The 13181-nt window shown below is 34.1% G+C and overlaps 1 protein-coding gene across 3 annotated transcripts in view; it reads left to right on the forward strand.

The window, feature by feature from the left end:
* LOC125661566 (tyrosine-protein kinase Yes-like) overlaps window positions 1-12860 on the forward strand; it is a 34135-nt gene extending 21275 nt beyond the window's left edge. The window contains exons 6-10 of one of the 3 annotated variants that reach the window (XM_056152730.1): window positions 6682-6834; window positions 7842-7988; window positions 9789-10048; window positions 10907-11063; window positions 11304-12860. In XM_056152730.1, coding sequence (XP_056008705.1) covers window positions 6682-6834; window positions 7842-7988; window positions 9789-10048; window positions 10907-11063; window positions 11304-11485 — 899 coding nt within the window. In that variant the 3' untranslated portion in view covers window positions 11486-12860. The remainder of the gene's footprint in view (window positions 1-6681; window positions 6835-7841; window positions 7989-9788; window positions 10049-10906; window positions 11064-11303) is intronic. The other 2 variants (XM_056152732.1, XM_056152731.1) reach the window with 2 other exon arrangements.
* Window positions 12861-13181: the final 321 nt, after the last annotated feature.

The raw sequence follows: 13181 nt of genomic DNA on the forward strand, positions 1-13181 counted from the left end.
AAATAAATACTGATCATCAACTGAAACAGATCGTTTGTTCAGCAATACTATAAATAAATCAATTGCCATATACATGTGCATGCACCGCTTGTAAAAACACATTTTACAAAAACTTCTCATGTTACCTTTATTGAACCATACATTCAATATAAGGGTAGATTACCATATACCAATGTCGGAAGATGACCATATACAAGTGCATATATATACGCTTTATCCGTAAACCGGCAAAGGTAACTTCACGAAAACTGATTATCCCTGTCAGTATCAATCACATATTTGTGGTTTCATAAATTGTTTTTCAGGAATTTAATTCTATACAATGTATTTGTACAAATATTTAAAAACAAAACAAAACATGTATAACATAAATTTATATCAAAGTAGGGGAAAGAAAACCTTGCATCAGCAAATTCTAATCTTTATAAAATTTGAGAGAGAGAGAGAGAGAGAGAGAGAGAGAGAGAGAGAGAGTACTATTTAACATAGCTGACTGGACTGTGAAGAAACGGTCATGGGTATGTGTATATCTGTTACATAACACGCCCTGTCTGCTTCAACGCCTCAGACATCGATCGGCGCATGCTTTACCCGTGAAACAGCAAAAGTAACTTCACGAAAACTGATTATCCCTGTTAATATCAATCACAGAGTGGTGGTTTCATAAATTATTTTTCAGGAATATAAGTCTATACATGTATTTGTACAAATATAAAAAACATGTATCACGCAAATATTAAAGTAGGAAAAGGAAAGCCTAGCATCATTAAACTCGATATAAAATTTGAGAGGGGGGGGGGGAGAGATAAAACGAGTAGAGTGAGGACAATTTTTAACGATTTGACAAAAATCTGCCCAAATTACGTCTCCATAAATGTGACCTGCAGCATAAGAAAGATGTAGATACAAAATGTTAGATTAGAGGGGACAAGTGGTGTGAGGATATGTTCTAATTAATATTCTCTCAAAAACATTTTTTTCCCAATTCGAAAGAGAGTATTAGATAGGTGTCCCTATAGCTATATAAACACAGTACATATTTGCCTTTACATCAACATGCGTGTATTCTCTTCTAAAAATTGTGAAGAGGTCCTAACTTAATAGGTTTCATTGTGTAGAGAACGTCTCGGGTATGTGTATATCTGTTACATAACACTTCCTGTCTGCCTTAACGCCCCAGACCTCGATCAGCGCACGCTCTACCCGTGAATCTGCTAAGACAACATTAGACTAGCCACACAAACACCGCTTGGTAATCAATACAAATAAAGCATCAATCTAATTAAGTTGGATCCAAATTCTCAATTCTTTAATTAAATTTTTTGGGGCTTTGAATATAAGAGAGAGAGAGAAAAAAACCGCAATGCATATTTTAAGGGATATAATATAATACCAAAATGTAGATAACAAGTAAAACGCAGTTTTGGGATATACACCACCCCTGTCGTATATGTGTGGCCTTACTCTACAGCGTATATTAAATTTTGATTTAACATGCAATTAGAGAGTAATTTTGATGATACTGACATTCATATGTACCGTAATAAAAAGGAATTAGTAAGTTGTATGCGAGGAAACCAGCACATGACGAAGGAATTAAAAACAAACACCCTAGTTTAATTACTGGTAAAATTTGTTGCGTATAGGTAATTGTAAGCTGATAAGTAGATCCCATGCCCTGGAGTAGAGACATTACAATTTTGACATCCTGTATTCGACGCGTTGAACATATACACACAGGGTCTTCTCCCCCGTGTGTTGTTTTAAGAGAACACGGTCAGCAGGGACCTAACAGGTGTACATATAAACGATGTTCGATTGAAATGAGAAAACAAAAATCTTTCTTTTAGCATAATATAAAATTTACAGTTTTTTTTTATTCATAAAACATACAAAATAATATTTTGTTATTAATAAATTTTTGAACCAATTCTCGAAGTCTACACAAACGCCATTAAAACAGGCAGAACATATTAATCTTGCACTCGTATACGGTCATTTGTAGATCTATTTGTATTATTTTTTCACTGTAAAAAATATTAGGACACAGCTCCTAATCCTTATCATTAAATGTAGCATAAATAAAATGTTTTGTTTTGGTTTTTTTTTTAGAATAAAACAATTGGAGGTGTATTAAATATGCTAAATCCTAAGTATATCTGGTTTTAGTAGGTCCCTTATTTTTTTTTTTTTTCTAAAATGATTTATTTAATATACCGATATGTAATGCGAAATAGCTGGCCATAAGCAAGCCGTACTCATTTTCTGCCGACGAATAAAATAGCTATCGTACAGTTAGTTTGTCCTAACAGGTAAATAACGGTACTTCACACCGCGGCGGTGTAAATCTGCCCCGCGATGAAATCCCGCGGAGGGTTAGCGCGGGAAGGATTAACATACCGCGGGGGGAGCGCGGTCTAATACGGGATCCGCGATGGCCGTACTGTATTTGTCTATGAGTACTATCAATCCTTTGATGATTTTATTTAGTGACTGCTGGTTAGTGACTGCTAGCTTCAGCCTGGAACCATGACTAACATAAACACGTAATTTAGGTTTTCTTAAATAATTGAGATATCGGGGTACATTCATTCAAAAAGTGTAAGTTCTTGATTTCATTAAGGTGATATCTGAAAACTGATGGAAGATTCAGAAACCCAATAATACTCCTCGTCATGTTCGTATTCAAACATTTGTAAAGAGTACAATACAAACCGGACTTCCTTCAAGTAATCACAAGCACCTGAAAACTCAGGGTACTTTCATTCAGTTGAAATAAGTTGCATATTTTTTAAAAGACTGATACCTGAAATTTGATAACAGATTAACGTAAACAATAAACAGATTAACGTAAACAATAAACAGATTAACGTAAACAATATCATGCTTCGTCATAAACTGATATTTAAAAAAAAAAAAACTGCAATTTCTTAACGAAATCACAAAAAACTTGGAAATTTCAGGACACTTTCATTCAACAGCAATAAATAACTGATTTCGTTAAGCGTGCTATTTGAACATTAATGACTTCTTAACATACACAATGTCACTCCTCATCATGCGTTTAGAAAACAAAAATAGTCAGGGATATAATGGTATTAGCGAAAAGGTTAAAATTCCATAGTACTTTGATTCAGAATTTACAAGTAGTTAATAAATTAGTCATATATATATTACAAACATAACACTCCTTAAGATCTTCACGCAAATGTTGAAGTTCCCTCGTCCCTTGATTTAAGATGTATAAGTACATGTAGCTGATTTCCTTAAGCGAAATATCTGACAATTGATGGTACATGTATATTGAGATACCCAATATCACTCCTTGTCATGTTTATAGTCGTAAATTAGTCAGATATCTATTACAAACACAGATATCCTTAAAATATTCACGCCATCATTGAATGTTGAAATTTCATGCTACCTTTATTCAAATGTAAAAGTAGCTGATTTCCTTAAGGTGGGTCGATCCTTATGTGACTTATCAATATTAATGGTTAAAAGTGTAAAACTGCATTAATTTCCACTCAATATAGTTTAATCTAACCAATAACCAAAGAAACTGTGTATGTTGCCACCCTTTTAAAGATGTCCGACATAGAAAAACAGAAGCATATATCAACATTTAAAAATCGCACATTTTCGTTAAACAAAATGATGAAAATTAATAAAATAAAAACTTTTGAATGTCAACAGTTTAAGAAATCTGATAATTCATAGATATATAAAAATTAATTGTGGATATTAGGGAAATCATTGTGTCATACACATACAGTAGAGGAAATTCCAGCATAGGAGTTATTGCCCTTGACAACATTTTTAAAATTATAGATAATTGATTATCTATGGAAAATAAAAACTTTTTCAATATCAAAAGTTTACCTTTTTTTTTTTTTAATTTTATTCAGAGAATAAAATTCCTCTGAAATATATATTTCAATCATGCGCAAAATTTAACTAAATAAAGATTTTGCAAAAACCTATGACATCACATGAGGATCGATCAACCTTAAGCGAGATATCTGAAAAGTGATGGTATATTGACATACACAATTTCACTCCTCGTCATATCCATAGGTTGATTAATCTGCATCACAAATAAGAAACACTGGCTTCCTTAAGGTATTTACGAAAAACTTGAAATCCCATAATACCTTGATTCATAATGTATAAGTACTTGACCTCCTTAAGCTAAATCTTTGAAACTCCAATGATGGCATATTGAAAAACCCAATATCACTCCTTCTGGTGTGTATAGATGTAAATTAGTAATATATATATTACTAACACAGAGCTCCTTAAGATCCTTAAGATATTCACGTAAATGTTGAAATTTCTTGATACTCCAATTCAAAATGTGTAAGTGGTTGATTTCCGTAAGTGAGATATCTGAATTTGATGGCATATTGAGATGTACAATATCACTCTTTGTGATCGGTATATCCGTAAATTAGTTAGATATCTTACAAACACAGCGTTCCTTAAGATATCTACGCAAACATTGAAATTTCAGGCTATGACGATTGAAAATGTATAAGGAGCTGATTTCCTTCAGGAAGATATCTGAAAGTGATAGCAGATTGAGATACCTAATATATCACACCACGTCATTTACATGTACTTATTCATTAATTATTAAGATATTTCATAAATACACAGAGTTATTTAAGGTATTCACGCAAATGTTAAAATATCGTGATACTTCGATAAATTTCCTTAGGCGAGATATCTGACAATTTATGGCATACTGAAATATTTAATATCATTCTTCTTTTTATGCATACTCGTAAATTAGGCAGATACCTATCACAAACACAGAGCTACTTGAGGTATTTACGCAAAAATTGAATTTACATGTATGTTTTTGTTTGTTTTGATGTTTTCCGCCACACTCAACAATTTTTCAGTTATATGGTGGCGCCCAGTTTTTATTGGTGGAAGAGAGAACCCAGATACAATGTACCTGGGAAGAAACCACCGACCTTCCGAAAGTAAACTGGGAAACTTTCTCACTTACCGGCACGAGTGGGATTCGAACCCGCGCCAACAGAGGTGAGAGGCCGTGTGATTTTGAGCGCGATGCTCAAACCACTCGGCCATGGATTTACATGGTAATTCGATTCAAAATGTATAAGTAGCTGACTTTTTAAAGCAAAATATCTGAAAACTGATGCTATATCAAGATATCTAAAATCACTCCTCGTCATTTGTTTAGCTGTTTTCTTTAAGCAAGATATCTAAAAATTATGTCGCATTGAAATACCAAATTTCACTCCACGTCATGTGCATAGACGTAAATTAGTCAGATACATGTATCTAATGTAAACACAAAGTCTCTTAAGGCATTCACGAATAAGTTAAAATTTCATGATACCTTCATTCAAAATGCATAAGTAGCTGATTTCCTTAAGTGAGATATCTGAAAATTGATGACATATTGAAATACCCTATATCACTCCTCGTGATTTGTATAGATGTAAATTAGTCAGATATATATTACAAACGCAGAGCTCCCGAGGATATTCACGTACATGTTGAAATTTCATGATACCAGACATTCACGTAAGTGATTGAAATTCCATAATACCAAGTAACCCCCATTCAAAGTGTGTCTAAGTAGCTGATTTCGTTAAGTGAGATATCTGAAAATTTATGGCACATTGAAATTTCAGGTTACATGGATTCAAAATGTGTAAATTGCTGACTTCCTTAAGCAAGATATCTAAAAATTGCTGAAAGATTGAGATACCTAATATCACACCTTCTTAGTTAGATACAGAGCTCCTTAGATATTCTTGGAAATGTTGAAATTTTATAATACTTCGATTCGAGTTCTAGAAGAAGCTGATTTCCTTCAGTGAGATATCCAAAAATTTACAATTTATCCGTATTCAAAATCAGTGTGCCAAGAACGGCATAACAATCCGCATGAAACACATCAAACAGCATTTGACCCAATGATAGGTTGTATTGGCAAACTAGATCGTTATAACGACCATAGAATTTGCGAAATGCTGACTTTAAACGAGACTGTTGGAACCCCTGCGCCATCAGCAAGTTTGCCAGTAGCCTGCCCAAATTTAAAAACTGACCATACGTAGAACAAGCTCTTGCGCATCAAATTCATTGAGAGATATAAACACAATATGTAAGTGATAATGGAATATTGCTACATAAATATGGGAAGTTGATGATGGAGAAGCTGAAATCATCCCGTTTGTCATAAAGTGCGGTTGTTAGTTTGCTGTTAATATCTACTTTCAATAAAATATCTAAGTATGAAGCAGAAGTGGACGGCTCTGTGAAATAACTGATTTCCTCAAGCATGATATCTGGAAATGCACGGTATATTAAATTTATAAAGGTCTAAAAATCATTCGTGTGACCTTCAAAGGAAACATTCAGCTGAAATGTTTATTCGAATTTTACATTTCAATGGATATAATAAATGTGAAAATTGAGCATGAAGTTTAGAATTTCAGAGCATTTGACTCCTCGCCATTTGAATAAACCTGAAAAAAATATTCAAACCCGGTCACTTTTATAACATATATTCCTTGTAAAAGCTGGCAAAAAGTAGCTAAAAAAATTATTTTTCCTGGTTTAAATAGCTATCTAATAGAGGCCAACTTTTCCGAGGAGATGCTATTATTATGATACACAATCAGTCCTTTATTTCAGGAAACTACGTACTCTGTGTGAGAGATTTTGATGATGCTAAGGGTGACATAGTTAAACAATACAAAATACGCAAAATGGACAATAACCGAGGTTATTACATCGCGGCACGAAGAGTCATGACCTCTCTACCAGAACTCATCAATCACTACTCAGGTAATCATATGCATTAGCTTTGTGAGCACCAGCTGTGGATATATTCAAGAAAGAAGTAAACTATCGTAGATTATGTAAACCATAGGAAATAGGAAATGTGCAATTATATTTTGATGTTGAAACTACCTATTTAGTGAAAACCATAGGTTGAATAAGTAAATGGGTAAAAATGAGATCTACAGACTTCACAAATTGGACAACAAAATTCAGAAGGACAAGAAATGCATGATTGATTTCTACTTTCTCATCTGGTTTTATTTAAGGAACTCAGCCATTATCACAATATGTTATTTCTCGTTAAATGAATAAGCAAGATAGGTAGATATTTGTTTATAACCTTGAATGTGCAAGGTGAAGATAACGAACAGTGATCAATCTCATAACTCCTACAAGCAATACAAAATAGATAGTTGGGCAAACACGGACCCCTGGACACACCAGAGGTGGGATCAGGTGCCTAGGAGGAGTAAGCATCCCCTGTTGACCGGTCACACCCGCCGTGAGCCCCATATCCTGATCAGGTAAACGGAGTTATCCGCAGTCAAACCAGTGTGCCAAGAACGGCTTAACAATCGGTATGAAACACGTCAGACAGTATTTGACCCAATGCGAGGTTGTATTGACGAACTACATCGTTAAAACGACCATAGAATTTGCGAAATGCTGACTTCAATCGAGACTGTTGAAATCCCTGTACCATCAACGTGTTTGTCAGTAGCTTACCTCCATTTAAAAACTGAATATACCCAGAACAAGCTCTTGCATATCGAATCAGTTGAGATATATAAACACCATATGCAGGTGATAATGGAATATTGCTACATAAATGTGGGAAGTTGACGATGGAGAAGCTGAAATCATCCCGTTTGTCATACAGTTGAGTTGTCAGTTTGCCGTTAATGTGTACTTTCAATAAAATATCTAAGTATGAAGCAGAAGTGGACGACTCTGTAAAGTTGTGTAAAGTTGTTTCTGCAGCCCTGGGAATGTGAGATCTGTATTTGCAGGTCAGTCTGATGGGTTGTGTCGACAATTATCGAAACCGTATCCTAAACCTGTAATTATTCTGAACGAAGGAGCTTCGGAAATCCCAAGAGAATCACTTGAATTCGGCAAAAAACTGGGAGAAGGGCAGTTTGGAGAAGTCTGGAGAGGTAAAAAAAAAAGTCATAATACTATAACACTGAGGGTATGACCATTTGGATAAGTCTGGAACCAGTTGCACAAAGTTAATTGAATTTAATAGAAAATTAAGTTCATTATCATTTACGACTAAATATAAACTGTCAGTTACTCAAAACAAACTATTGAATAGCCACGTCCTGGCTTTGATTTCTCCGTAGTCAAAATCAATGTGTCAGACAGCATTTGACCCAATGACATGTTGTATTGGCAAACTAGATCATCATAATGGTCATGGAATTTGCTAAATGCTGACTTTCAACGAAACTGTTGAAGCCCCTGTAACATCAGCTTGTATGCCAGTAACCTGTTTCGATTCAAAAACTTATCATATGCAGGACAAGCTATTGTGTATCGAATCAGTTGAGAAATACCATATGCAGGTGATAATGGAATATTGCTACATAGATATGGAAAGTTCACGATGAAGAAGCTGAAATCATCCCGTTTGTCATAAAGTTGAGTTGTTAATGCGCTGTAAACATCTATGTACAATAAAATATTTAAGTGCAAAGCAGATGTGGAAGAGTCTGTGATGACATTTATTTCGAGTTTACTGGGATTTATTGACAAGACGTCGTCGATATATCTAAATGTCGAGTTGAAAACCACAACAAGAGATTCTTTCTTCTCATGTAGAAGCTTTTAGATTAATTCTGCCTCAAAGGAATATAAAACATGTCAGCTAACAAAGGAGCACAATTCGTACCCATGGGAATTCCAACCCCAGAGTACTTGTGCATAGAATCAGAGTGGTGTTTAACAAAATATATGTAATGTTTTGAGTGACTGGTCATGAGATATGAATATTTTCTACTTCCATTTATGTTGAAGAAACAACTGTTTATGATGTCGAAAGTCTAGTTAGTAATTGATCATGAGGAATGGCCGTGTAACGTCATACGTTTTGATGTTTTAGATTTGAGAAAAGTACGTGATTTCAAATTTACTAAACGACTGCAGTAAATATTACGTACACATAACATTTCGTCAGAAAGAACACATAAACCATGATTTTAAAACTGCCTACAACGGATTTAGAAACCATGAAAATAACTAGGAGGAAATTCTAAGTTGTATACAATTTCAAGTTATTTTCAAACTTCTAACAATATTCGAATTTGGATAAGTTTATAATGACGATCACTTGTGAAAATATCTTCTTGCTTATAGGGACATGGACACGATTTGAGCTGAGAATTTTCAAGTTTTATTTTTCCATTTTTACTGTTAAGAATACTTACATTAAGGTATTTCTAATGGTGTGAATGTCCGTTGTCGAGGCATATGGGAGATACAGAGCTCACATGTTCTTTGCTATGTAAAGAAGGCTCGTGTCATGTTTTCAATACATAGGTTAAATATACAAGTAAAAGTTCGCTTAAAGTAGGTTTTTCAATTTACAAGTTATTTCTAAACACGATTAAATAGTTTCCAGTGTTTGGCACATCTCATTTTGTTTTAAACATGCTATTTTCTTTTAAGCCATCTACATGAAAACAAAAATATGACACGAGCCTTCTTTACATAACAAAGAATTGCGAGTGCTGTATCTCTTGTAACTCAACAACTTATATTCAAATTTCGGTTGACTATTAGAAATACTTTAATTAAGCATTGTAAAACATAAAAATGACAAAACAGTGGGGTTTTTTTTTCAAATTTCAGCTCAAATCATGGCAATGACCTATAAAAATTGAAATGTGCCAATCTCATTAAAATTGAATTTGCTGAAATATTGGGATCTAAATATTCTATTTATTAATTTTTAGGAAAATGGAACAAAACCACAGATGTTGCCATAAAGACACTGAAGCCAGGGACGATGTCAAAAGATGCTTTTCTGGAGGAAGCTAACATTATGAAACAGTGTAAGCATGACAAACTCGTCCGTCTGTATGCTTTTTGTACGGAGATAGAACCCATCTACATTGTCACCGAGCTGATGTCCAGGGGAAGTCTGCTCGACTTCCTCCGTGACGATGATGGACAGAACCTAAAATTCCGACAGCTGTTGGATATTGCAGCTCAGGTAGGTGACAGCATAGACTAGCTATGTTCATTTCCTGTCAAAATTCTTCAAACAACAAAAGGTATAGTGTCCCGGTTCTTAATAAGTAATTACTTGAAGTAGCATGGTAGATGTACTGTAGTTGCATGCCTCATACTTCTAGAGACGTCTAAAGAATCAAAGAAATTGAGTATTAAGTGCAGTACAGGGACACAAGTTAAAAATGAATGAATTTGTACATGAATTGAAAAGAGCACAGAGTTCCAGAAATAATTCACAACAAGCTTTGTAAGAGTGAAATAGAGGCATAAGTACATAGACCACCTTAATTATAAACCTCTGAATGAATCGTAATAGAGGCATAAGTACATAGACCACCGTAATTATAAACCTCTGAATAAATCGTAATAGAGGCATAAGTACATAGACCACCTTAATTATAAACCTCTGAATGAATCGTAATATAGACATAAGTACATAAAGACCAACTTAATTATAAACCTCTGAATGAATCGTAATATAGGCATAAGTACATATACCACCTTAACTATAAACCTCTGAATGAATCGCAATATAGACATAAGTACATATCGACCACCTTAACTATAAACCTCTGAATGAATTGTAATATAGGCATAAGTACATAGACCACCTTAATTATAAACCTCTGAATGAATCGTAATATAGGCATAAGTACATAGACCAACTTAATTATAAACCTCTGAATGAATCGTAATATAGACATAAGTACATAAAGACCAACTTAATTATAAACCTCTGAATGAATCGTAATATAGATATAAGTACATAAAGACCAACTTAATTATAAACCTCTGAATGAATCATATCTTTGCGCCAAAAAATATTCATTCAATTCAGATTGCTAGCGGCATGGCGTTTATGGAAGAGAAGGAACTAATCCACAGAGATCTGGGTGCTAAGAATGTCTTAGTTGATGATAATTACAACATTGTCAAGGTGGCAGATTTTGGCTTGGCTCGGGTTATTGATGATGATGAATACAAAACAATGGATGGTAAGCTAGGATACCAGTAGCCACAGGAAGTCATACATGTGCATTTTTATTAAAACACTTTTACAAGCTAAAACATTTTGATAATTTTATCTTGTAAGAAGATAAATATAATGATCTGATTTCTAATAACAGCGGTTGGTTACAGATGAAAACAGGATGTGGTTTTCGTGACTTAGCTGGCTTCAGGTAATTAATCGATATATAGTCAGCGTATTCCACAAACTGTTGACTGTTTTTCAGGTACAAAGTTCCCCATTAAGTGGACAGCCCCAGAAGCTGTCTTGTATGGTAGATTCACCATCAAATCAGACGTCTGGTCGTTTGGAATTCTTCTGGTAGAAATTGTCACACATGGTCAGGTCCCATATCCAGGTTTGTCTAATCTATGTTTAGCTTTAACACTCTTGAGTACTTCACACTGACCCTGTTAGTTTTGTGACAGAAGGCAACTGGAGTGTGTGCATTTGTATTGGATGGCATAATTAATCAATTGCTTATGTGTAGGTAATCTTGATTAAATACATGTAGTAATGATTAATGTCATAACACGTGTACTGTACATAATGTACTTTCATTTCCCATTTGTCCTATGGGGAACCAGGTTAGAATAGGTCCACAGTAACCCTTGCTTGTCGTAAAAGGCGACTAAATGGGACGGTTCATCTGATGAGACCGCAAAATCCGAGGTCCCATGTCACAGCAGGTGTGGCACGATAAACATCCCTCCCTGCTCAAAGGCCGTGAGCGCCGAGCATAAGCCTAAACGGAGCCCTTCGCCGGCAATGGTGACTTCTCCATATGTGTGAAATATTCTCGAGAGGGACTTTAACAATATACAATCAATTAATAATTTTCCATTTTATATGTAAACAACAGTTTATTATTGATCACTATCTCAAATTGTGCAGTGTTTTCAATATTTGCATGCCTAAAGTTAAATGTACTGCATGAATAGATACTTTAACTTTAGAAATGTAAATCTACACCAAAGGTTGACAAATGAATTAGAGATTTTCTTGCCCTTGAAATCTAAAATTTGAGGGGAAGGGTGGTTTTGTTTGTCTGTCTGCAACTTTAACTTGGTCATAACTTTGAACTATACAAGATAGAAAATTTATATATAATGACTTGAAAGATCAAGGTCATGACTGTAAAGATCATGAAAACTCAAGGGTATTCAAGAATGTCGTAGTCAATTTGCAATACCCATTCGGGGACATAGTGTTTCACTAACACATTTTTGACGTGTTTCTTGTATTTAAATGCAGCGAAATACTCATTATTCTTAGTACTTTGAATAGGTCGAATTTTTGGATAGTAGATATAGTCATAAGTAACACCTGTGCATAGTAGTTAGAATAGGTAGAAATTTGGTCAATATTTATTACAAGAAATATCTATAAAAGGATTTGTAAAAAAAATTCTGGGTGAAACCTGTTATTCAATTGTAACAGTCATTTGATTTAATTACTCTCTCTCTCTCTCTCTCTCTCTCTCTCTCTCTCTCTCTCTCTCTCTCTCTCATAAAACATATTCTGTAAATTCAAGATTGATACTAGACTTGCTCAAGTCTCTATGTTGGTTTTATTACTTTATCATTTCGTCCAAATACTGTATTTCAGAATTCTAATTATCTGCTCTCTACCATACTTAAATGTCACCAAACATAGATGTTTGGCATTATTAAAAAGTATTAAAGAGAGCACTGATTATTAAACATAGAGAAACATAGCAAATCTAGATTGATACATACATGTATGTTACATGTTTTGATATTAGGCCTACAGAATAGACGAAAATAAAGAATTATCAAAAACAAATTCTAGGAGAAAAAGATAGGTGGCTCCAATGAATTTGAATAGATATTGATATCATTTATGTGTTTATATAACCTCTTGAAGTAAAAAGGCAGTATTCAATATTTTCCATAGGTCACTTAACAACGACAAACAATTGCGATGTTTATATAGCTTTAAGACTTGATTCATTGCATATGCTTCCTGCATAAATTAAGTGTTTCAATTAACATGATTAGGTATACCTATGAACATGAATAGGTGTATGATCTGTATCCATTAATATGATTCAGTGTAACTATTCACATGAATACGTCTATGT

Source organism: Ostrea edulis, chromosome 1, assembly GCF_947568905.1.
Source record: "Ostrea edulis chromosome 1, xbOstEdul1.1, whole genome shotgun sequence".
NCBI lineage: Eukaryota > Metazoa > Mollusca > Bivalvia > Ostreida > Ostreidae > Ostrea > Ostrea edulis.